This window comes from Psittacula echo (genome assembly GCF_963264785.1).
Source record: "Psittacula echo genome assembly, chromosome: Z".
Taxonomy (NCBI): domain Eukaryota; kingdom Metazoa; phylum Chordata; class Aves; order Psittaciformes; family Psittacidae; genus Psittacula; species Psittacula echo.
In genome coordinates, this window is record NC_137742.1 from 20,467,396 (window position 1) to 20,494,740 (window position 27,345).

At 38.4% G+C, this 27,345-nt stretch overlaps 1 protein-coding gene across 1 annotated transcript in view; it reads right to left on the reverse strand.

Annotated features, from left to right (window-relative positions):
* ANKRD55 (ankyrin repeat domain 55) overlaps window positions 1-27,345 on the reverse strand; it is a gene marked incomplete at both ends in the record, with an annotated part of 46,439 nt that overhangs the window by 14,700 nt on the left and 4,394 nt on the right. The window contains 7 exons of the mRNA XM_080638451.1: window positions 941-1,108; window positions 2,871-3,055; window positions 14,347-14,475; window positions 17,883-17,943; window positions 21,211-21,320; window positions 23,394-23,524; window positions 25,376-25,498. Coding sequence (XP_080494577.1) covers window positions 941-1,108; window positions 2,871-3,055; window positions 14,347-14,475; window positions 17,883-17,943; window positions 21,211-21,320; window positions 23,394-23,524; window positions 25,376-25,498 — 907 coding nt within the window. The remainder of the gene's footprint in view (window positions 1-940; window positions 1,109-2,870; window positions 3,056-14,346; window positions 14,476-17,882; window positions 17,944-21,210; window positions 21,321-23,393; window positions 23,525-25,375; window positions 25,499-27,345) is intronic.

Here is a 27,345-nt window from a genome sequence, read left to right on the forward strand (position 1 = left end):
CCTTTCCCTTTTTTTCTTTTCCCTTTCCCTTGCTTTGCTTGTACTAAAGAGATCTGGTGTAGTTTCAGATCTACCAAGATAATTACCTACAGTGATGATGCTGTAGTGTTTTTAGTATTGGTTTTTAGATGAGATTTTGCTAACCAACATTTCAGATCTACTCTGTCAGGCAGATTGCAGGAGAAGGACGGAAAATGTTACCTGTGTCTTGCAATTTGTAACATAGGAAATAATACCAACTGCTGACTGAACAGAAGCGGAAAGCACAAAGAAACGTGACATTAAGTGTAAGCGCATGCTCATTTACCAAAGCTAAGGAACTAAAATTAATTAAATGACAACTGCTGAAACATGAGAAATACAAAGAGAGAGGGGAAGATCTTAAGCAGTGGTAAAAGACTTATACTTTTTAACAGAAAAAAAAAATTAGAATAAGAAGAATTCAATAATATAATCAAGGTAGAGAACTAAATAAGGAAAACACTCCCAAACGCTTATCCTGAGGATGCAGACTTGAAATTTATTTTATTATCTATCTGGCAAAGCTCTTTTGTGTTCAGTCTATCCCTCTGTCAGATTGAATGAACATACAGCCAGTGCACAGAGATTTCAAAGAAGTGGAAGGCATAATACTGAGGGCTGAAAATATTCTGTAAGATAAATTTTCTGCACGAAGGTGACTGAGCAAGATCTATACTCACATCTTCTTGGTTCAGAACCCTCTGCTGATTGGCAGACTAGCACTGTAACCTCAGTGGTGAATTTTCAGTAGATGACTAATTCTAATGCTGCTACTTTGGTGGAAAACTTGAACTGAGTATTGCATATGAATCGAGAAGACATCACCCAGGGCTCAAACCCTGCAGCAGCAAACAAAAAGCAATATATTTGCTTTCTAGGCAGTAGCAATATATGAGCAAAATGTGAACTTTTGTTTTACCTGCTCTCCTGAGACAGCAGATTGATGCATGCTGTATGCCCGCAGTACATTGCGTATGTCAGAGGAGTGTTTTCATTGATGTCTCGAGGGTTGCTATCTATCCCCAGCTCTAGCAGTGTCTGCACACAGTCAGCTTTCCCTGCTGCTGCAGCCCAGTGCAAAGGCGTCCTATGGAAAAGGAGGAGTATCATTAAAATAAATGGATAAATTTACTATTGAAACTATTAATGACATAATGAGATGTGCTCCTATGCTACTTATCCAGATCCACAACATCCATTTTATGGAATTCTTCAGCGACTTACCCCGTGCTGATGTAGTTGCCAGTGGTGGTAATAAGGCCACTGAAGAACTGGCTTCTATATATGTGCGACTATTTAGCTGTAAAGAAAGTAGATACGGGGCTGCAAAATGCCTATACATGCTATATAATAGCAACTGCTGGAGCTGCAGAGTAAGAGGAGTCCCTGAAGTTTTCAAGCAGAATTAGAAAAAAAGACCTTCATTCATAGTGTCTCCTGCATAGGGGCAAGGCCTTCTCATCTTTACACCAACACAATTAGCAATGGTTGGCTCATGTATTTCTGTGGAGGTAACTGGAAAAGAAACCTTCTCTGGGTGAAGAAGAAGGACTGGGCACATCTGCCAGGCTGTTACTGGCTGTTTGTCAGTTTCTGTGTTCTTTGATGGCCACAGACTGGAGCAGATATAATTATATTGAATCTGTGCATGACATTTAAATTTATTTTCTGCTTGGCAGAAGATTTGCATCTTCTGTCTTTGGAAACTTATGTGCAGTTTCCAAATTGTAATACTTTGCACTTATGAACAATCTGGAAGCACAGAAAACACTGTAAGAAAACTGCGAGAATGAAAAAGAAAATTAACTTTTCTTCTGCCAGTTTCCTTGCAATCCCAGTGATTTCAGATGGATGCAGTCGGACACATAATAGAATGGACATTTACTGTATTTACAGTGAACAGCTTATCTTGTCTTCTCTTCAAGTATAACATCTTCTATGGAAATATCTGAGAATGTGTAATAAGAGGTCATGTCTTACTGAGCTCTTTACTGTAGTTAAACTCCTCCCTTCACCCTTCTTTCCATAGAAACACAGCCTTCTCAACTACATTTTACTAATGTTTAGAAACTTCTCCAGAACCCTGTTGGTTTTATTTCTGTTCCATTTTATTGCACTTTTCCATGAAGAATGCTATTATTTTAAGTACCTGAAGGCCTAAGCCAAGAAAATGTTGGCTTTTGCTCCACTGAGCAGGATAAGCAATGTGAACAGTCAGTTGGTTCTGTTTGCATTAAATAAATTTTAGAGCAACGTTCCAAGGGAGATAGGTGTGGGCTGAAAAACAGGAAAAAAGATGACTCTTGTGCACTCATGATATAGGGATGTCACCCTAGAAGAAATCAAATGCCTCATCAAAATGGAAGGTGAAGTTCCCTTCGTCCTAAGGAATACTGTGTTGGCATTCTTATGAAACACAGGAGAATGTGTTTCATTCTTAAATGAAACAAGGGAACATTGCCATTTCTTAAATACAAATAGCAGCAGGATCCTAGCTTCAAATTGTAGGATCCTGTTCTATTGTTTTGAAAAGAATGTCCACTTTTGATTGAAAGAAGTTAAGTCAAATGGTGACAAAGTCCTTTCACACATAATCTTATCATTTCCTACCAGAAACACAAAGCTAAATAACATTCCTACTAGTCAGTTATTATACCAGATATGATACATGTGGGCTGGACTGCTTTGCACTGCTTCTGAGCAAGCACGGTTCTCCCTAAGTGCAGTTCATTAGTCTAGTGCACTAGACCATGGCCTGTGAAACAGGAAACACCATTATAGAATAAACAGAGCTAGTCTCAGGTTAATAGAAAGGAAGCAGCAATTTCAGTCAGAGTTTCCATGGTTACCTTTCATCCACATCAAGGGCCTGCAGGTTGCACCCCGGGACTTTAGCCAGCTCACTAATAATATCACTGTAGCCTGAAGCAGCAGCAATGTGCATACATGTTTTGCCATTCTCATCATCGTAGTTTATTATTGATGGTCCCTGGTAGTGGTCTAGAATGATGGAACACAGAACCCTGTTGCCACTCTGGGAGGAAGTTCAGAGAAGAAAAGCATTTTACGATGGAGCTTACACCAAACTGCATTTTCTCTGCTAGAAAAGGCTAAATACAATAATGGTATTTTGTTTTGTGTATACCAGACTCCCCAGGTATGAAAGCCAAAAGCTTCCGATCTCCTGCTGGGAATTGAGTTTGAGTTATGAATTTCTTAGAACACTTTGAACACTGCAAAAATAATAAATAATGTACCACTGCAAACATCTCCAAAAGTTACAGAGTGTAAATTACTCAACAACTTTCTCAGAAATATCTTTGGGTTTTTGCTGTTTTGCTAAGCCAGAGTCCAGAAAGATACAAGCCTATATTTTCTCATAGAAATTGGAAAGGATCTCAAAAGATCAACCCAATTCTGTAAGCCTGTCCAGCTACACCTGGAAAAGCCACGTCAAATATTTTCTCAAGTGGTTCTTGAAAATTTTCTTAGCTAATATGCTAATAGTAATTTAATAGTAATTAATAAGTAATTTAATAGTAATAGTAATTTAATAGTAAGTTGAAATTGTTCTCTAACCTGCAAATGAAACCGAACATTTTATATCCTAACTTGGTGGAAACAGAGAGAAAGAATTTATGATTTTTTTTTGTATAACAACAGAGAAACATACAGCTGGAGATGTCTTACTAGACCATCAAATTCAGTCCCTGCGATCACTAGCAGCTATGTTGCATCACTCGTTTCTTAAACTTACTGTGTCCAATAAGAGTAGTTAGGGGTTTTGTCCCCATTACTGCCAAAGGAAGTCAGCTCAAGAGCTTGTCTGCTTTAATGATTAATATCTCTAATTTGTATACATACCTGTGGCTGATTTATGTCCTTTTGGTTCTGTGCCAGCATTATTATTTGGATTAAATACTTCTTTACCTGGTATGTGTTCTTCAGATCAGTTTATAGACAATCTGCATATTGTTTCTGAGCAGTTCTCTTGTTGCTCTAATTAATCAAAGCCTTTTAAGTTTTCCTTGTAAAATGCACTTTCTATTTCTCTCATCAACCTACTAACCCTTCTCCTTTTATGTTTTATTTGTGTATCCTTGGAGAGGGGTGAATAAAATTGTACATAGTCGTGCATAGTAGTGGAGACCTCATAGGAGCCTTCCAGTATCTGAAGGGGGCCTACAAGGATGCTGGAGAGGGACTGTAGCGATAAGACAAGGGGTCATGGGTTTGAACTTGAACAGGGGAAGTTCAGGTTAGATATAAGGAAGAAGTTCTTTACTGTGAAGGTTGTGAGGCACTGGAACAGGTTGCCAAAAGATATGCTAAATGCTCCATCCTCGGCAGTGTTCAAGGCCAGGTCGGACAGAGCCTTAGGTGACATGATCTGGTGGAAGGTGTCCCAGCCCATGGCAGGGAGGTTTGAAGTAAGTGATCTTAAGGTCCTTTCTAACCCTAACCATTATATGATTCTATAATAGACATTTTTGCTAAGTCTTTGTACAGGGACACTAGCTCTTCCCTATTTGTGTTAGAAATACCTCTTTTGGTATGTCACAGAACAGCATTTGCCTAATTCACAGCTGTGTCTCATTAGAAGCTCCTAGTCATTTTGGAATAACTCTTTACAACTCAGTACTTCTCTCTGTTCCATAATTGTTTCCAAACAGTTTCTAGTTTCTGGGAGAACCTTCTGTTATTAGTGCCCAAATGAATGACTTAAACTTTTTATCCTATGCATTTTTTCCCATTTATATTACTCTAGATTTGAAGGTATACCATTTTCCCCTGTATGATATCCCTATTCCTTTCTGTTAATGTCTTCCAGTTTTTTTTGCTTTGGCAGATTTCATCAGAAAGTCTCTGTATTTTGTGCCAAGTTATCATGAAAATATTAACCAAGATTGATTCTGCGCCTTATTCCTGAAAGTAATTTCTTCTCAGGCATTACTCAACATTCAGTTATTACTCTTGACTTCTTGATTTTGAGATACAAGTTCTTTTGCTTCTCCAAACTTTTGTTTATTGTTTTGTAAGGTGTCTACTTATTCTAAATATGTTTTTTAAAGATGGAGAGACATCCATTATATCTCAAGTCTTTTCTACATACTTCCCTGCTGTTGGGACACAGATATCTGCTACATATTGCACCATTGGCAGGATACAATCCAGGTCCCTGGAACCTGCCAGTCTCAGTGATTCTCTGTCCCACAATTTACCGAAATGTGTCCCCCTGAAATAAGGAATTTTGTCTTGTATGTATTATTTTTAGTCAGCTGTTTAATTTATAGTCTACTCATGATCATGCCATCCAAGCTTGTTTTCTATGACCAGGCATTTGATATTATTGATATAACCCTTTTATATTGATATATTTTATATTGATATATTTTATATTTTATATTGATATATTGATATATTGATATAACCCTTATTAACCACGTTAAAATTGTTAATAATTTATAGTTGCTTGAATGTCTAATGAAAAAAGAGTGTTGATTGACATTTTCAAGAATACCAATGTCCTATGAATAATGGTTTTATTCTCCAGTTCTTATGCCAAATGTCCTGCATACTAGCATAATTCTAGTTAGAGATATAAATCCCTGGTTGCATTCAGGGCTAACTGAATCTAAATGTCTATTATATACTGCTAGTACTACCACAATAAATATCAATCTCTTGCCATCCTTCTCCAACTTATTTTGATTAAAAAATAATAAAATTAGTAATATGCATTACCTTAGTATTTCTGTATTTGTGTTCTAATGATACTACTGTTCTTCTAATCTTATGCTATCTTGCTAAATCCAAATTTCACATCTGCACCTACAGTTTCAATCCCCCAATGTTTTTGCACAACACTTAGCATTTGCGTAAGAAATTTGCCACTGTTCTTACTGGCATTTTATATATTTACAGACAGTTCTGTCTCTCACTAATCTTCCACTTTCTAGACTAAACAAACCATTTCAACCCCTCTTCATGGGTCAGGTTTTTCAACCCACTTATACTTGGTGCTTGCTTTTGGCATCTTTCCAGTTTGCCTACAGCTTTCTTCAACTATGGCATCCTAAAAAGCACAATTATCCAGCTGAGGTTTCTCTCCTGACACTGAAAATGGCATTGCTACTTCCTGTAGCCCACATATATCGTGCTTCTGTTAATATGTCCCAGAATGATGTTAGTTTGATTTGTATAGACATTGTAATTTAAACCTCTACTTACTTTTTAATCTACTATTCCTAATTTTGTTCAAACAGCTTCAGTCTTTCACTGTTCTACTTTACACTGTGCTACTCTATTAATTGCAGTTCAATCCTAAAATTTATCAAAATAATTTTGAATATCATCCTAACCCATGAAGTACTCAGTGTTCCTCTAACTTGGTTCTAGATGTAGGTTATATGCATATTCTCATATTCTGTATTTTATCACCTTATTATGGAACAAATAAAAGCATTCTTATGATAAATCCCTAGTTAGACTCTCTATGAGATATCCACACCCAAAGGTTATTTGAACTGTTCTGAATGTGTCTGATAGAGAATATAGGATGTGTGAACAATCATATATTGATTCATATATATCATCCCAGTCTCTGGGCTGATTTTGATTGCATTACTCCTTGTTTTTCCCCACTGGGACTTTGGACTATCTTTGGACTGAGTTCTGAGTCCATTGTAGAAGATTGTACTTATACAAATTGTGCAGTTCACATCATTCAGTGTGCTCAAAATAGTATGTACTGCTCAAACCACAAAGAGACAAAGAATTGGACTTTCTATGATCACTCTATTCACCCCCTGCTTAACCAAGGTTCTGTGCCATGTGATGAATTTTATTTTGTTGGCACTTTGCCAGTATTTCTGTGTTTTACTACATGGTATTAGACTGATTAATTGACATTCAAACTATAGCCATATTATATCCGATAGCCTCTTATCTGAGGAAGCAAGAATTGCTTTGAAGATGGCTGTGAAATTTCTGTCTTTTTTTAACAATATTTGAGCCTTCTGCTCAAGGAGATCTCTGGCCAACTGTTCTGTGGTTTTCCAGCTCTCTCTTCTTAGGAATGCCTTATCTTTACATTCATCTTGGCTTTTTTAAGTTGCACACAAAATTCTCCTAAAATGCTTATGCTGCCCTTATTCCTAGATTGATAGCTTTGAGCTGAGGTCACCAAAAATATAGTCTTTCTGTGGTAAATTTACCATGAACCACCATACTATTGTTAGAGCAGGATGTTCAGTGGTAAATTTACCATAGGAAAATTATATGTTTTTGTAACCTTACTCTATGTATCCCTACATTTCATCTTTGCTTTTTGTATTCAAATTGCTCTCACCAATGTTCTCAGAGATTATTAGTTATTTTTGCTATGTGTTTCTATATAATTCTGCAGGGCCCCCACTCAGTTTTATTTACACTTTTATTCCATCTCACACCTTTAGCTGCTTCCACCCAGTATTCATTTTCATCAGTGAACTTTTCTTTCTTAGATCATCCATCTAAATTAGACTTACTTCATGAAGAAGAAATGTCCTAAAGCCTCAAGCTGAGAGACCTTGCAAGGCAAGCTGTCATTGTGCTTTATGCAACACTTTGTCTGAGGTTTGTGTCTTCTTCAGACTGTGGCAAACAAATTCAATAACAGGGTCATTAGTGAATTTGTTGTTAGCTCTTACTTTGACTTCATTACAACTCCATTTTCTTCAGGTTTGTTAATAGAAAGCCCAGCTCCTGATAGTTGCATCTCTCAGTGCTTTCAAAACACAAAAATAATCCTTCAGGAAGTATCCACCGAATCAGGTACCATGAGGAGAATTATGAAAAGTTTGGTGCACTTTTATGGTTTCAGAACATTTTTCACCTGTTTCTACCCAATTTATCCTCGTTGTTATGGCCACTGTTCTTATACTTCTGCCATTCTGATATGCAGAATGGTAATTTTACTTAGAAAGTTTATTGTCACTTATGTAGTATTTTACTATAACATTGCATTTTGTTTTGCCAGGTCTTCAACTGTACATAATATAATATTTTCTTTGTTCACTGCACTGTATAGAGGGTTATTTTTCCCCCCTTGTCAGAATACTCTAACGAACTACAGATTTCAATGTCAAGGAGAAGAATCATGTGAAGGGAGTCTGCTAAGATGGCTTGTGGCTACCAGTAATGTAGAGGTGGGAGGAGAGGGACAGACTATAGACCACTTAACTGTTTTCAGGAAACCCTGACAAAGTACTTTTCTTCCAAGTGAATGCCTCCAGAGATTATGTGGTTAGGTATTATTAGTTCTCCTATATTTTCTGTCTCTTTGTATTAGTGTGCAGTTTAAAACCTTCCTGTATCTATAGCCAGCTTTGCTGAATAGAAATTCCCCACTAGCAGCTCTTGACATTGCTTCTTATTGTTAGCATTGAAGGCTAGATTAAGGCCGTCTGTGTTCCCTGTCCTTCTATAGCCTCCTTTTTCAATCCCACACCTTTCTCTTTGTTGTCCTTCTGCTCTGACACTGAAGGGCTTGACATTTTAACCATTATTTCACATCTCTGTCTCGTAGATAAAGAGTCTTCCATTTCAAACACAGCAAATGCCAATCTCAAAAGCAGGGACATACTGCAGCACCTCTAGTCTGCCACAAACAAAGCACGGTGAGAAATGTCCATAAACATGGCAGCCTGGGTTGCTGAAGGGTTTTGCACACATGGAAGCTTTCTCCAATTTTTAAGGGCTTTCAGCATCCCCCTCTGTACCCCAGACTAGGGAAAGCTGAGGAGTGGAAGCATGTTCACTCTACCTGCACTGCTGCCCTGCCCTGGCTCCCAGATGGCTATGTTGGCAGCGGAGATGCAGTGCAAAAATTCAGAGCACCCTGTGGTTTCTCTGCTCTCAGGGGATAGAGGTCACTGGGCCCTACACTGAGGAAAGGAACAATCCGTAATGCCATCTTCAGCTTTCCTTCTGCCAGGGAAACTTGCCAGGAGTTGCCTGGATGCAGCCCAGGCACTTCAATGGGTGTGTTTCTGATGGCAAACCAATATAAACAGCAACTCTACTGACGCTTCTGTAGTTACACTGGTGAGACTCAGCCAGCTTAGAGAGAAGCTCATTGGTCTTCTCCTAACCCTAGTACTTCAGCCTCAGACACCCACAGAGACAGGTCTCTTGCAGATTCCAGAGTGACCCAGCTTGGCTTGACTTTGTGGTACTCTTGGAAAGAGAACGTGTTGTTGTGCCACAGGATACTTTGTCCTATGGTCCTCAGAGCACTGCTGCCTCTGGTACAGCTAGGGGACATGGTGGTTTTAAAATACTTATCCTCTCAACAGCCTTAATGGGTGTTGGAAAAAGCTACCAAGTGACAAAGGCAGTCATGGAAGCATGCCTCTACAGTTATCACATATTCCTCCCTCTCCTACCCTCTCTTTGCTCAAACTAGAAACTGCATGAAATACTGGCCAATTCCCTGAGAATTATTTTCACTTGTAGTCTTCTATAATAAGTGCGTGATTTACTGTCTAAATGACTATGGCTATGACTAATATTACTTGGCAGCTTTCCCCTGCTAGTACATTGTCATGAGGACTGATTTGTCTGGATGAGCTGTTTACGTGCTTTGAAAAAGAGGTAATTTTTTATTCTGCAGTAGAATAAGGATTTTTTTCTTTACTACTAGCAGAGAAATGGAAACATTTCTCTTCCAGTGCTTTTTTTCAGGCATAGGAGATCAGGACATTTATAGATATGCAAAAAGTGTGGTGCACGTACATTACTCATGTTCTGGCATCCACTTGCAGAGTTACACGTAGTCTGTTCTGAGAAGAGGTCTGGTAATTATCCTGCACTTACCTACAGGTTTTGCCTAAGACAAATTCCTACTATGCCCAGTGGGAGTTCTGCAATTGATTTCCTTGGAAATTTGATTTGGCATGAATAATTACATCGTCAACAGCATGTTGACAGTCAATTATTTCAGGTCAAGGCATTTTTTTCTGGTGATCTGGTTGTACTGATGAGTTTCTATATCAATACTACTGTACCCTGTACAAGTCACAAAAGGGGCTTTGTCTTATGAAATTACACAAATGAAACCAGAGAAGTAGATTACAGCTCTTCTAAAACACTAAGTAACAAGAGGGAACATTCCTGAGCATCATAACTTGGCTGTATACAGCCAAATTTTGAAACGCCTCCCTGGCATGGATTTGTCTTGGGTCAACTAACACTTTCCCTACCAGTTTCTGTATGTAGTTCAGGAGCTAGCATGAGCTGCAGATTGTTTCTAATTAGTGGTCTGCATACTATGACCATCCTGTTCTAGAGAATAAGACTTAAGCTTAATTAGTTAGTAGGGACATAGGCTGTCCTATGATAGTTAGCCTTGGTGCCAGACTCAAGGCTAAAGCACATTCAATTTGCTATTGCTGACATTGTCATAAATGTTTAGTGCACTTTTTGGAAGAAGCATCTGGTGGTATTGGAACAATTTTATTTCTTACTCAAAGCTATTTGCAAACTCTCTTCCTCCTTGTTTTGCAACTTGACAGCTCACTGTATAGAGCCTTGCTGCTATGCAAGGAGTGACAGCTGTACCTTTGCTGGAATGACAATATTTATACAACAAAGAGATTTCTTAAGGGTATGCTTGACAAATGCATATAGAACCTATTTGTCATTTGTTTGCTAACAGTCAAAATTGTGTTTAAAGCTTAATGACATAAATAAAGAAATCACTACTCTTTCTTTCTAGCTATTTTGAGAAAACTGCATGAAACAAGGAGAAAACAAGTACAGGTTTCCAGAGAAAGAAATCTGCCTGAAACCAACCAGACTGTGAACAGTGCCTAGCAAATACATTTTTTCTGGCCCAACTGAACAACAAATATGCCACATGGAGAAACACCCACTAAATTTAATGAACTTTTTGAAAGTTTCTCTGAATCCTTCCACGGTAGGCAACCCTCAGAAAAAAACCAGGGTGCTGGGCAGAAAGCACACAGATTCCTCAAGAAGGACCCCCGTCCTGAGGCAATCCTGCCTTCCCTGTCCCCTTCCTCTGCGCTGGCTGTGTGGCCAGCTGTGTCCTTGAGGTGCCCAGCGTCAGCGAAGAGGTTTGTTCCTAGAGATCCTGACATTTAAGCGTGCTTTCTCCTCCCAAATCGTCACAGAGGCTGCCACACTTGCTCAGCCAAACACAAATGGATAATTGCCTACACTTTTCTTTTACAATGTGTTTAAGATATACAAGTATTTTGCTTTCCTCTTAGGAAACGGGGTACTGAAATAATTGCATTGTTGCTGTGGAGCAAACATGCAAGCTCGTAATTTTTTAAAACTTTGCACTCTAAATCAACCTATTAAAAAATCATCAGTGCAGTTTCGCATGGCGGAATATTATTTTTAATACCTTCTTTTTAGCTGCCTTTTCTTTTATCCCTAAGGGTTTGCATTTCTTCACTTGAGAAGAACTCTTTAATTGATTTTTTGTTTATTCTTTAAATGAAAGCTGATATTTTTACATAATCGTATGACTTTGGGAAACAGAGTTTTAAAAAAGAGACAAAGAAATCTCTGGTAAAAATTATTACAACTGTCAAGGCAATGCAGAAAGATGCCCAAACTTCTCAAGCTATTTCCAAGATACTACTAATTCTATTATGATACAGTATTATGTATGACAGCGTATACCATGTAATATGTACTATATTCTACTAGGATTTCAATTACACCATTATCTAGATCTGCTAGAATGGCTTTAAACTTAGTTGCAGTATCAGTGAACTTTTTTTTTTGTTACAGAGGTGTGTTTCCTTTTCATTACAGAAATTATTGCTGGTTGAAATGAAATGAGAGAAATGCCTCCTGAAACACTTCTGATATAGTCCTATTTGCACCTATCTGCACCAGCTCATAAAAATATTACATGTGTAAGAAGTGTGACATGAGATATTCTCACTCCAAACCAGAGTGGTCTGTGTTCTTGACACCGCTATAACACATTTGCACTGAAGGTGTGAACTTGAGTGGCAGGACATTTAAGCTTTTCAATAGAGCAGACTTTGGAGCAGGCAAGGTCTGTTTAGTTACATGGCTGGGCCTCCACAGCCTGATGGAAGACCAAGTGCCAAACATATGGTCTTTGAAACAGCTATTGTGGAACAATTATTTCACATGAAACATGCCTGAGAATCTGGTTTCGAATGGCAGCCAGGGGTTTTTATGTGGTCCTGCTCTGTTTCAGCCCAATGTGCACAAACTGCCTCTTTCCTGCAACAAGTTTCAGTGCCTGGTCTTCCCCTTGGTGTATTTTTAAAAATGAAATTTAACACAGGGCCCTATTCAGCCGAAAACAGCTTCTGCAGCTGGTACTGCCTGAGCAATGTGAGTCTCTTGTGCCCTGAAGATATTAATACAATTCTTAAAACAAAAATCCCCCCTTTCCAGCAGCCATGGAGGAGACCATTAGACAAAACAATAATCCCACATAGCACAGCTGCTGTTCTGCTCTCTGTCATAGAAGAGAAAGTCATGCCTGTCCATGGTGTCTATTTCTCCTGGGTCTAATAAGGCAGCAGAGAGCACTGGCTGAAAATAATTTTTCTTGGCCAAGCCTGAGTAGGAGAAATGGTAATGGATCTATTCCATGCTCTGGTATTTCAACTACTCCTTCTGGGCTGAGAATAGGGAGAAGTATGTGGACGGAAGAGGCAATTTATAAGGCTTCATAGCAGAAATCTGTCAAGAAGAATGTTATTTCCTCTGATTTCTGAGAGTCACTTATGGAGAGAAAGAAAAGGGAATTATGATGTGCCTCCATCTTAGTCCAAGTGGGTTTTGTGAGGTTTTAATTTTCCCCTTTCTCAAGAGTTATTCTGCATATTTGTGACATAAAAGTGGAAGTGGGGGTTAATCCTGGAATTACATTAGTGAGGTGTACAAAATACAGAACCAGGGAAAGATTAAGGTATGAAAGGAACTCTGAAGGTCATGATATGAAGGGGATTCCCTATTGTCTTTCTGTCTGAGAGAAAGCTTATTCTCAGAACTCTGATCCAGACCACTGCGTAGCCTATAGGAGCTTGCATGAGTTTCAGAGATTTCCCACTGGAAGCAGCCTGCACTGGAATATGCCTAGTGGAAATGAAGAACAGGTTTTAAAGTAGATACATTTAGTCTCCTAAGACAAAATAACAAGGAATGTAACTGAATTTCAGACTGATTGGGGTCAAAGAATAACAAAACTAATGCTGAACCAATACCAGTTGCAGATGCCAAAATATACCTCTGCTTAAGAAAAACAAAAGTTGAGCCTATTGTACAAGAACCATCTGTGTGAGGTCATGGTCGAAGGAAACAGATTATTTGTTCTAGGTGTCCTTGCTCATTTACAAATATAACATGTGGCAGTTCAGAGCTTTTTAATTTCTTTGTTGACGTATTTTTTAAGACAAGTGAACTTAGACCAAAAGGTAAGGATGCAAATATTTAGTCATTGTAGGAAAATGTTACTGGATTTTCATGCAAGTATCTATTTCTGGTTATTTGTTGTGCAGGTGTTTTGAACATTGATACCGGAACTTGCTATGGCAAGTGAGCAAGTAAAAACATTTGTATAATTTCATCTGAGAAGTTTTCTGTAGTAAAGTTTGAAAATAACTTAGTAAATGTGGCTATATTTTATACCACTTACTACCAATTGCATAGTGCAGTATTTAATGCCACATTAAACCTGTGTGGTTTTTTTCTTTTTTTTTCTAATTATTGCCTGAGTAATTTTTAGCAATTTGACTTTTTTTTTTTTTTTTTTTTTTGCATAGAAGATAGGAACATACAGTTCAACAGGAAATGTGTTTGCTTCCTTGTCTTCCTTAATCTCCAGAGAAACAGGGCCTCAACCCTTCAGCTAATTATTCTATGACTATAGCTGTTAAAATACGTTTTAACTTGGATTTACATTATCTTGTTCCTAAAGGCCTTTGGCAAGAGCATTTGAGCTGCTGATTTCTGCAATCCTGATTTAGTGAAAAAATTTAAGCATGAGTTCAACATAAAGCATACACGTGCTCTCATTGAGATAAATGATAACTTTGTTCAGGGCAACAGAGCTGAGCCTATTTTAAGTATGCCTTACTCTCCAACAAAGATGTCAGATCCTTGATCTGTGCCCACTGGCAAAATGCTGGGGTTTTAGTGGGCATTCCTGTCATCACTTTTCCTAATTTCACAGCCAAAATAATTGCTTCTGAAGTATTTCAAACACCCCAATAGCCAGCTCAGCCCAAGCAACTGCCTGGTGAAACCATGGCCATGGCTCACCTGTACTGCCCAGTGCAGAGCTGTTTTGAGATCTTTGTCCACCAGAGTGAGGTCTGCTCCCCTGTGCAGCAGAGTCTGGGTGTGCTGAGGCCTGTTGTGGAAAGCAGCCCAGTGGAGTGAAGTCATTCCCTGAAAGCCACAAACCCAAAAGAGGAAATTATTGTCGCTCACTAGGATCCTCAAGTCTCTAGATAAGCTAGACAGTTCTGAAACTGTTCAGGACTGATAGACTCTTCCCTCTTGCTCTTGATTTGGAATAATTAGTAACAGCTTCTGAATTATTGGAGTTACAAGGGGGAATCAAGCAATTACCTTTTTGAAGTTATTACAGAACATGGATACAAATGCGAATGTGCTTTTTGTACATGACTGTAGCCTATTCTAAATAATGGGTGGTCAGGACCATGACAGGTGGGGGGTAGTTCCTTACTGCTCAGTTTGTATCCTGTCAGAAAAACCCATTTTAGACTGGTGTTTGACATGACACAGCATGGTTTTTGGTTTAGGTCTTATCTTGGATCCAAAATAAATATTATAAGCTAGTATTCTAGCTGGCACTAAAAAATGTCAACAAAAAAGTCACAATATAAACTTTTTATATTTATTGTTTAGGGAGAAAACAAAGCAGCTATTGACCTGCATATTCCTCCCATCTTAGCTGTGTTCAGTCAGTCTTGGTAGATCAGAGAATTCATGGCATGTATTTGCACTGTCATCACCACTGTTACACATACGTATACGCACTACGTCCATAATATTAAAGATTCTTTGTATAAAGTTACTTTTTAAATGTGTTTCTTAAAATCTGCTACTGTTGTTCAGATGTGGTAGCATATTACTTTGGACGGGATAGTTCTTTACTATCTCTTACCAGGGAAAATGCATTTCAAGGGTCTTGTCTGGTTTCAAAAATTATAAAAAGCAAAAAATGTGGAGTAGAACATAAAATTAAAGCTTGGCATAGGACCCCATAAAGCCAATTGGCAACAATATACAAGCTATAAGATGCTGGTGCAGACAGTTTATCTGTGCATTAATATTGGAAGTTCTGAGAAGTGATTTTCTAACTAAAAGCTTGAATGCCTAACAGTAATTTCTCTCATTAGGTATTGTAGAGGGCTTTTCAAATTTCCAGATGTCTTAAGTATAGGTAATGACAAAATAAAGCAGTTGAACAAGAGCAGTTTTGGTTTTAGTTAGGGCTTTAGTGTGGGGGGTAGCTTTTGTAAAACCAAAAATGTGGGTAAAATCCTACCCTAACTGAAATTAATGTGAGATCTACCACTGACATCAGCGGACCAAGGTTTTGACAGAAGAGACTTAGTACTGTTTGTGGACACTCAGTATCAGACTGCTGTGAAGTGAGGCTTCACTGAAGTTATTTCCAGCTAGGAATTAATTCCTCACCCCTAGTCTTGGAGAGCAGGAAAAATCACTGAGAGAGAAGAAGCTACAGTGTACCAAGCCAGCTTTCTGTCATCCCCTCTCAGTCTATTGACACGGACAAAATATCCTTGAAAAATCAACTTTCTCTCTGTTTCTACTGTGGTAACCAGCAGTCAGCTGTAACATAGGGGTGTGAGAACTGTGGGTAGGGATCAAAGTTCTCTCTAGTCCAGGGACACAGCTCAGAGAGTTCAGCAGCAGATGCTTATGGAGAAATTATAAGAAACAAGGCTTGATATACAGTCACCTAAAATTTGGTGATCAGACTGAAGACTTCCTATGAAATCCAGACCTCTGCAGACTAACGATGCAAAGAGTAAAATGTAATTATTTTTATTTTTTTTTTAAACTGCTGATGGATAATTTCTGTAGGTGTCCCCATCATTTTAGATGTAAAAAACCCAATTAATAATAATAACGTTTCAATCTTGTCTATGAAGTTTATTATGCCGTGGATTTATATAATCCCTCTGGCATAGCTGGCAAGGTGAAAATCCTATTTTTCTTTGTTTGTTCTAGTTGTTAGCCTGCCCATGAAAGTAAGCTACTCTACAACTACTGCCATCTTTCTAGTCTTTTTCTGTTTATTTTTATTCTCCTATATTTTTCAGATTACTCCTCCAGCTGACATTCAAGCATAACATTGCTTCCTGTTTTGTTCTCTATTTCTTTCTAATAATTCATACATTCCATGTGTCCTTTCGGAGCACCCATCTGGGCAAAGAGCATTGAGCTGGTTGTAGCAGCAGCTCACATGTGTGAGCCTTCTGCAGTGGGCAACGGCTGTCCAGCCTGCACCCATCCATCTGTGCATGGTGATACCACCCTTGAGTGGCATCTGTAGATAGGTTACTGTTGGTGAGAGGAAGCATGAGAGTGATATCAGAACTGTCAAAGCTGAAGATCTAGCAGAATATTATATTAAAAGTGAGACAGCCAAACAAACATTTGTAAAAAATAGGGGACATAAAAGGAGAAAACCCAAGAAATGGCTGTGGGAAATAAAATGTGACACTTCTTTTGCCCAGATTTGAGGCTTATTCAGGGAATGTTTCTTCACATTGTCATCTCACAGGCCTCATAAGTAAACCCACAGAAAGCTGCAGTTGTGGAAACTATGAAACCTCCAGATGTATTTCGTATTGTTTATGCATTCATGCATTTATCGGGGTGTTTTTCTCAAGTGTAAGATGGGAAAACTGAATTGTTTTATGCCAAAAGAACAGTTCTGTTAGCTGAAATCATTTGTGAGGATCCATATTTTCCAGAAAATATGAATGTTCAGGGCTTAGTACTCACACTTGAACCAATATCTTCTAAGTGCCAAATGACAGTGAGATGGAGTAAAAGTTCCAGATTGCATGTAGCCACGCATTACAGCAAAAGATTACAGCTTGAAATCACGATCCACAGTTCCATGCAATTCATTAGCAACATAATTCTATACCAAGACAAAGCATACATCTGGTTTAGATTGTGAGCAGCGTCAGCAAACCATCCACTGGATAAGGAAGGTTCATGGAAAGCGGATCAATTAAAAAATCGGTGGCAATTCTGGCACAGTGGAGAAGAGATACACTCTTGAGCAATTGTTGGAGTGAAGAGAAACATATGAAAAGACATCCAGGATCTCTCTCTTGTTTTGGCTTCTCCATTTGTAGAAGAAAACATTTGGGAAGTTAACACTCCTTTATGAATACTATATATATATATATAGTGCCAGCTTGCCAATATTTTTGCTAATAACAGTAGTTTAATGAGGATGACTGGTAAAGGTGACAGTTTAGTCCAGTGTCAAACTTCAGAAAAATCAAAAGCAATTAACATCTTGGCAAGTTGAGTTAAGAGACTGATTCAGTGTACCTGATAGTTGGCAGTGTACGGAGAAGGTATATTAACCTAATGGTGAATCGTGTGTAGTAAGAAAAATGACATAATGTTTTGCAGATTTCAGCAAAAGCATTCTAGAAATTTTTGACTAGTGCGTAGTTTCATTGTAAAATTTATACTATAGTGGACTTTTTCTGAGCAGCATGAACTGTATGCCCCCAGAGCCTGAGACTGTGACTTGTATCACAAAACTCACTCACCTCATTGTCCTGATGGTTAATTTCATGAAGATTTGACTTCTGCAGAAGCACGTTCAGAAGCCTGTGGAAGCAATGACATAATCAATGTGCTGTCGTCCTGACTAAACCTGAAAAAATGACATTTTTTTGAGAAATGAAACATGCAATTTCAAGAAAAATCAGTGTTAGTGATAGGCATAGGTCAGAATCTTAGGTCTGTCCTTTGTCATATTAGAAAAGACAATAGGACTTTATGGCTTACTGTAACAACAGAAGTTTAATGCTGGGAATTAAAAGCAGATCCCCTAGGAAGAATTCTTGTGCTAATTGCTAGACTGGAATCAAAGTGTGTAATACTACACATGTGTGCAATTTTTGGTAGCTTAGCAATTCATTGTCATACTATTTTATGAAGTTTTAAACAAAGAGGAATGCTAATGATCAGTTTCTAAGAGGATTTTTCACTCTCCTTAACTCCTGGACTAATGTGATGCTGTGTACAAGTTTGTGTGTGTGTACATGCATACTGTGTATTGACACACACAAACCAATCGTATTTTACAAGGACTTGCAGTTTGTCTGCTGGGATAGGACATTGGTATGATATAAAATATAGCAGTGAATTGATTCACATTTTATAGAATAATAGACCACAAACACTCCCCTCTGGTGGAGGGAACAGTTACAATAAAATAGTTTCATGAAATATTATCCAAGTGCAATAATACCTTTAACACTGCATGGATGTTGTTTTTCTTTTCCTTTCATCCCTATGAAGAAGTTCTAGAATCACTATAGGTTTGGTGAAGGTGGTTTTGTTTTATAGTAGGATGCTAACTGTTTGGATCATGGTAAAGGACCATCCTGTCACAGGCTGTAACAAAACCAAATAGCATAGATCCTAACATGGATGTACAGTTCTTATGATTCTGGCAAATGGGAAGATAGATCCTCAGTGGATTCCTAGGTAAGATCATACTGCAAATCAGTGTCTCATCTGAAGGTGTAAATTTGCTAGAAACCTTCAAAATATGAGCATGTTTAAAGACATGCTGTTTTGCAAGGAAATTAAAAGATGGTGAAGTGTCAAGAATGAAACTCTGATAAATGTATGGACAATGCACAGATAAATGTGTACAATCATGCATTATTAACATGCATAAGAGGCAGAATAAAAATCTTTTGCTGCTTTTCATCAGGACAATCTTCAGCATCTTCCAGTATGTTTTCTGTATGCAACTGTGCTCAGGTGTCTGGATCAGATCAAGTCAAGCATGGTTTTTTCCTCCCCAGTAATAACAACTAGATAATTTAATTTATTCAAAATAAAGACATTTGTGGTTGCTTAGGGGTGATTTGAGCAATTCTGCAGGTGAAACTCTTAGTGATTGGTAACACCATCTTCAGGTGCCAGAAGTCCAAATTGAATTTTTTCCTGACAAGAATATTCCTAAAGAGTGAAGACTGATCAGATGCCAGTGCTTTGCTAGGACTTCAAATCCATTTGTATATGGATACAAATACTTGTAGAAAAGAGGTGTTACACATCCCTTTCTGAATCATACAGCTAATGGCATAATGGAGTCGTACTATAGGAACTCTGAAAAGGAAGGTATTTTCAAATTGCTGTGATTATCTTGGTAAAAATTTGTAAAGCGGAAGAGACATTTTGTGGTCATTTGGCACTATGACTCAGAGTCTCAGAAATACAGTCTTGGTGAAAAAACAGGTCTTGGTAAAAAAGAACTAGTGAGCAGCAAAGAAGTTGGATAATCATAATATGCTTGTAAACCCCATTTATCGCACAGTTTTATAATATGATGCATGGTTCTGTTTAACCCCAGATATCATCAATAAAACCAGTGATGTGAAAGAAATCTCATTCTTTTAGGGTAAAATGTCCATCAACAACAAACTTTGGGTCACTTACATCCTTAGAGATTCTGGCAATATAAGTGCTACCACTAAAATATGTAGATATTCCACCATGCAGCTGAAATTTCTGTGATATCTGCTCCAAAAGGCATAGACAGGAATGAATTCTCTGTTTCCTTTCCTCTTAGGCTCTGTAGAACATGCTGAAACAGGTAAGTCAATTACCAGAACAATACATAAAATGGCTGATCAAGCTTTCAAACTTGGCTGAAAAAGCATTTCATAGCTGGCCACTGCATATACCTTTTGACAGCAACTTTGGTTTCAAGAGAGTGACAATGGCTGTGGTGGAAAAGCCTCTCCTTCAGTGCTCTAGGCATGTCTTCTGGGCCTGGTGCAAGCTCAGTGAGAAGACACAAGAAAAGGAATCATGGAACTGGTAAATTCCTGTGCAGAGTAAAGGTCTGCCTGTACTCATGGAGAATGAGAAAATCATTCAGGGAACCCTGTGTGCTGCTGATAAATTACTGTTAAATTACTGTAATTTACTGTTCCCTTTCAAATAGCAGCCTGTACAGTATTTTACAAACATTGTCTTCTTTCTGTGTAGGCTTGGTTTAATGATAGTGACCCATACTTTTGCTATTCTTTCCAAGAGATGCATGAAAAGCAATGATAATGTGAAAAATTGATAAAGCTGTTAAAAAAGGCTAGAAAGCAAGATCAGCAGAGGTCTGAGCTGGTCTGATGTGGTGACAGCAGCAAAACTGTAGTCTCATTGATCATGTCACATGAAAATTTTGTGTATACTGAATATTACACCTGTCTCTAATGTCACCTTATACCTCCAGACACGATTTACTTATGAAAGCTATTTCTAAGTGAATTTATGCAAATGTACAACTAATTTTTTTTTTTTTTTTTTTTTTTTTTTTGACCTTCCTATTATCACAGGCTGGAATGAGACAAAGAAGTTCCTGAGACTTCTTGTGAACACACTCTGGAGTTGTTATTCCACCTTTAGCAAAAGTAGCTTAAAATGACCCAGTCCACCAAACCTAGCACCCCCTTTACAGTCAGGGCTCTCAGAGAGGTTATCATGTAGAGAACTTTCCTCACGTTTGCCATGCTATCAGAGAAGTCCAGAGAAGAAGTAATATCTTGTAATATTTCTTGTGGGGAGATGGCAGAAGGGAAACCCAGGGTTGCAATCTGTCATATTTTTTTTTTCCACCTACTGCTACTGTGATCTTAAACCAGGCTCCTCACCTTGACCGTATATCTCTGCTACACAAGTAGTATACAGTGCTTTTCCTTCTCTGCCCCCTTCATAACAGCCAGTAAAAGAGGGAAAATGTCGCAAGTGTAACAGCTAACCTTCCTGACTGGGGATTCCCTTTTAGGCTGGGTAGTTTGTGTTGGTGACTACCTGTTGAAATTGAACCAGCAAATGCTGTTGGAGCCTGGGACATACCTCACATCAGGCTCTGCAGTAGCAGCATGCAGTGGCAACCTCCCGTTTTTGTCAGGTATGTTCTGCTTAGCACCATTTCTGATCAGGCTGATACAGCCTTCCAGCCAGCCCTAAAAGAGAAATCACAGCATGTCAAGAAGGAAGGTGAAATGCATCAGGCCAGATCTCTGGTGGTTCTGGCATCCAGGTGTTACTGTAGCTGTTTCTGCCAGCAGAGGAACTGGTCTCAGCGCTGAGAGCAGTTTCCTACAAATCTCATACTAGCTCAGCCATTCATTTCTGTGATAAGGTGTTTTCTTTACACTGCATTTTGGTTTTTCTGCAGCTATGGCAAATACTGACCGAGTAAACAATGGTTAAAAACCTGCTAATTGCAGGATCACTAGAAAATGCTACACATATTCCTGCATGTGGATTTAATTATGCTAGATTAAACCGGGAACATGAGCGCTAAATCTTATTTCCTTGATGAGATTTTAGCATGGATGGCAAATCAATAGTAAAAAGCCTTAGAGTGTGGTCTTATAAACACTGTTGCAGAAGTTTGAACCAGTGACAACGTTAGACTGAAAACAACACCAAAACAGATGGGATTAATTGTTGCTTGGCCTAAAACCTTCTATTGATCAACTCAGCAAAAAAGCAAGTAAACAACCTGGTTGCAATGGCATAAATCTTTCAGTGTATACTTAAATCCCAGGGAAATCAAGCATAAGTTTGTTTTTTTCAGTCCTCTGCAGGCAATCGATAAAGACCATTGCCTCCTGTATGAGCTATGTCGGATTGGCATTACCAGCATTTATGCGGAAAAGGTGTGGAATAATGGAATCAGAGCAGCCCTGTTGTAGCTGCTGGTGGAAGTACAAGGCCACCAAATCCAGCATGTGATTGTGACTGTGGAGCTGTGCTGAATTCAGTTCCCTGCACAGACATCACAGCCAAATGCTCCCTAGACCTCTGATGATATTCATCACAGAAACAGAAATGGAAACTTCGAAGCCTGGGTGGTTTAGATCTTTTCCAGTCATTTTGTTTTTGTTTTTTTTTTTTTTTTTCCCCAAGAATATTTTTTCCCCTCTGGGAAAAGAGGAAGGAAAAAAGGAGCATGACACTAATTATGGGATTTTTTAAAAATATCTGGCAGAGGAAATGTTTATTCTCAAGTAAGTGGGGCATCCTCCTTGCACTGAATGAGACTGCCTGTTTTGCAATTTTCTACACTTATTTTCTGGCCTAATATTGCATAGCTGAGCAGAAGCACTGTTTTTGAACTGAACTTGCAGGAAGAAACTTGATGTTCCCATAGCAAGGGAAGTAGTTTAATTAGGCTGCCGCGGTATCTGTTTAAATGAACTGGCTTTCATCCAGCCGTAACTTATACTATGCACCACAGGTGAACATACCTTCCTCCTTTCTGTCCAACTAATAATGGCAGCCCTCTGCCCAACTAACTTGGTTCCCATCCTTTCTCTGACTTCTGAATTACCTCCAGCAAGGAGGAGAAGACTAAAGACAAGAGGATCATCCATGTGTACTTCAGAGGTCACCACATCTCCCTTCCCAAGCTTCAAATGGGGATGGCTGCCCCATTGTCACTTGCATGTGGGTTGACTCAGGGGTTGGATTGCTTATGATCTGAGTGTCTTCGCTGGTGCCTGCAGCACCTTGAGCTTAAGTTCTTAACCTCGCCATCCAAGGTCCATCAATGCTCTGGCTCATGTGGTGCACAGTAAAACATGCCTGCCGACAAACAGATTTTGAGATAGAAGTACTCTCTCTGGACCATAAATGTCTGATGCTGACAGTGGAAGAGGAGAAGTTAATCTGCATATTAAGAACAAGAGTGGAATTTCCACTGCAACAGAAGCAAGTGCAACAGCAAGTGCAACAGAAGCAAGTGGCTTTCTTGAAACACACAGGGGACCCTGGACCTAGTGAAATCCCCATACCATGCACTAATTTTACAACCTGAAAGAGAAAGGACACTCTGACATGGGTCCTGATCCTTTTCCGATAATCATCAGCTTTGCATTATAGTAAAGTTTACAATTTCACTCTTGTCTAGAACTAAATATTTTGCACTTGTTTTCTTTCTGTAGTACAAGCAGAAATCCTATTTGGTCTGCACATTTACTCCCTTTACTCCATCTATCTTTCCATACTTCTCCCCCAAGCTTTGGTACCAGATAAGTTGCCAGACATAAACTGGTACGTCCACAAGCATCTTGAGTATTAATATTGGCTCCCATCTTCAACAGAAGCTTCACTGTATCAACCTGGCGTCCTGACACAGCATGCAGCAAAGGTGTGCAACCTAGGGAAGAAAGTCAAATGTTCTTTTACAATTTTTATTTTGTCAAAGCCATAAGCTAGAAATATTTTCTTATTTTCTAATATTAATACTGTTGAAGTAACAAATCCTTTCACTGACAACTGTTTGTTTGTACAACAACAGTTGTACTCAGCTTTTTGTAGGCAGGAAGTAACTGCTATGCCAGTTACTGACCACTGATTTTAAAAAGAGCATGACTTCATTAGCAAAAGCCTTGCCTCACTAACTCTGCTTCTGGAGGGAAAAGTGTTTTTCTGTTGACAAGCTTCCAATATGAACTGTTGGTTTTGTATACCGTTTTGGAGGCTGATATTCTTCAGAGTGACTAGTAGCCAGATGGTGCTTGGGTAATTTTCACAAACCCCAGCTTCATCCTGTCTCTATGTATTCAAATGACATGAAATCAAGCCCTGTCCTGCGCAAAGATGTATGTATGTGAATTGACAGTTTATGTAGACAGCAACTTATTTTAAGGACTGTGTTTGCTCTAGAAAATTTTCTTTTGTGTTGTCATGAGAACTTTTTTAATATTCTGTAACAATTTCTGTGCTGGAAAAACCTCTGAAATCTACAAATTTCAATATGAAATATTACGGTATCTTTCAATTTTTTCCTCTTCCTTCCATTCTATTAACTACTGAATAACATCAAGAGATTTTCCTGCAGAATCTGACAAAACAATTTGAAATTAATAAACTGGGAATAAACATGAATTTTGAAAGCTGTAAAACTACTAGAAACGTCAGGCACACCTGAAGAATAATTATTCTTACTGGATTCAGTGAGACTGTTGAGCAAACGTATACTACCCAACCTGAGGTTATGCAGACTCTGCCGTACGTGGAGGATATGAGCCATACATTTGTCTTGCAAGATTGGTGTTTAGTTACATCTGTATGTGCAACAAAGTAAACAAGTTTCTCCTGGGGCTAAAATACTTCCATTTGCTGATCTACCTCTGCCCACAGCCCTTCATACCTAGTCCCTCTTCTAATAAGGGTCTGGACTGGGAGCATTTTAGCTTGATTAAGTATTTTTCCTACTGACCCAATAGATGTTTTAAAGATAATAAGATGTCTGGCTTGAAGTGTAGGAAAAATTGGTAACTTGGTAAAAGCTGGTAAAGATTAAAACAGACAACGTTCATATGGATGCTTTAAAAGAAACTGCACCAAAAAAATACTTCAAATAAACAAAGTCTTCCTTGGGAGAAGCATCCAGATATCTGTAGCTCTAATTCAATTGGGGAATAGAGGCATGTAAAACCTAAGTAATGGACAGCACTTTGTAATAACATTCAATAGTTTCTTGAACACAAACAAAAAGGAGCACAGTACTGCAGATAAAACAGATTATTTAAATGTACATCCAAGCCTTTGAATTGTAATTTAAACAGTTACATGACAAAATCATTCAAACTGTGTCTGTACGTATACTTCACAAGTGCAAAAGAGTGAAATTCCCTGCTCTAGCATTGCGCAGACTGTATGTAGCACTTGGCTTTGATAAAAAAATATTCCTTTTCCTTCCATGAAATGACAACAATTTCTCATCATCTCCCTAAAGAAGACAAAATAGATTCATGATAAAGTACTGTCCTATTATAGCACAACCATGTATTTGTATCCATATGAAAAAAAAATCTTACAATTAAAGGGGAAAGAAGTATCCAAACTAAGCATTTTCAGTGGATGTTCCAAAGAATAACTCAAATTTCCTATACTCTGCTACTAAATGTAATTTGCTGAACACAAAAATCGGGATAAAAAAATAGAAAATTTCATTTCAGCTGAAGCAACTACTCCCATGAGAACAAGCTCAGCCTTCATTTACCCTCACTGTCGCATGACTCCAGAATGGAAGGATCTTCTCGAATCACTGCAGTTAGTGTGCTCACATCACCACTAGCTGCTGCTTGGTAAACCAGAGACAAGTCCCCTTCTTCTGCTGCATCACCTGCAGGGGAGGAGTATGTCCATGAGTAATCAGAGAGCAAGTAAAAATGATTAACATTGAAAATTTATGACTGAATAACTCGAGGTGGAACAAAGTGTATCTAAACAGCCCTGTGGTTTTTGTTAGTCATCGAAACTTGTTTTTCATCATAACTTCTTCCAAAAACTGTCAGACATTGACAGTGAGAGGACATAAGAAAACTTCAGGAAAGTTTCCATCTCTCCCAGCTACGATGTAACATAACTTGAGAAACAACGAAGGAATAGCTGAACTAGCTCATAATATCTCTGTTACACTTTTATGAGATAGGAGGAAATCAGGACACAGTTGATTTCAGTTTCAGGGTTATCCTTGCACCAGTCAGAAGACTGAGGCCTTTCACTTCCTTTCCCTGCAGTTTCCAGGGGGATTCACTTCTCAGGAGAGTGAACTTCTGGCAGCAATGGTTTGTATTAACAATTCCTACAGAAAAGAATGGTGGAATGTTAGTTGGAACCCAGCAGAAGTTTATTTTGTTTGGCAGTAATAGTATGAGGTATTATTTAAAGCAGATGCCTTGCAGGATCTGTTCCTAACTACTACTCAGAATTTTGTTTCTAGAGAAATTCATGTGACGATTCTGTCTTTTTTTGCTTGTAACTTCCTTCCAGACTGATCATCCCATGTCCCACATGCCTACACCTCCTTTGGCTTCAAGTGGATTATAAACCTGTTAACTCCAGGAGTCAAAAGAGTTGATTTTTTTGGTGTAGGGGCAAATCTGTCACAATGGTAAAATGCTCTAGCTATGTATTTTTGATCAGTCACAGTCTCATGTTTAATTTTAGAGTTTCTGATCTCTATTAAAACAATAAGAACAGCTGCAGTGAGCTGTGCTCTTCACTGTGGCTGAGGCCCAGAGCTACAGACTATAGCATTTGTCCAGCCACTGAACTACCTTGTAAGTAGGAGAAAGTAAAACTAATGCCTAAATCAGACTAGAGAGCTGATCAAAGGAACTACAGAACAAGTGGCTAGTGGCTTATCCTTACTGTCATGTCTTCTGAAGATAGCATAACTATACAGAAAAATGAGAGTTTAAAGAGAATTCGAAAAGTTAGTAAAGTCTTTTTCATAATAAAATATTGCATTATTATTAATACATTGCTATAAATTATATTTTAAACATTTTCATATATATTTTTGAATGAAAAAAGGGTTTTAAAGATAACTTTAAGGTATTAGCTACACAATTCACATTGTGATCAGATGTTGCCACAGCTGAACCCGCCTGAGCTCTGCACTGGGGTTTACAGCCCTGTGCAATTCCCCGCATGTGACCTTCTCCCCAGGATGCAATCATCACTCTCGACTTCAAAACTTGGCTTCCATGGAAACACAGTCACCCCTTACCCTGGGAAAGGTTAGTTTGTCAGAGCCAGAGCTCTTATTGTGGGCTTGGGAAAACTTGAAAGTTAATGTTAAATTTGTCTTCATCAGCGCACATATTCCCTATCTATCACCTCTCAACTGAAGAAAATCTGATTTCCTTTCTTTCTTCTAGCTACCTTTTAAATTATACGTTTGATAAGGTTTGTAAATTAGAAATGTTAATTTGTTTTTTATTCTACTGAGGAGTCTATCACTGACAGAACTGTTCATTTGTCTCAGGTTTGACTTGTGTGCTTGGGAGATCAGGAGAGATTAAGAGTCTTTGCCTCTCAAAAGTTATCATCAGTGACTAGTATACGAAAAAAGAAGTGACTTTACCACAGGGCCCATTAATCAGATTTCTTTATCATGCCAGATCTGCAGACTGCTCTCACAATCAGCAAACTCAGCAAAGACATGCTAATAACAAGCTCATG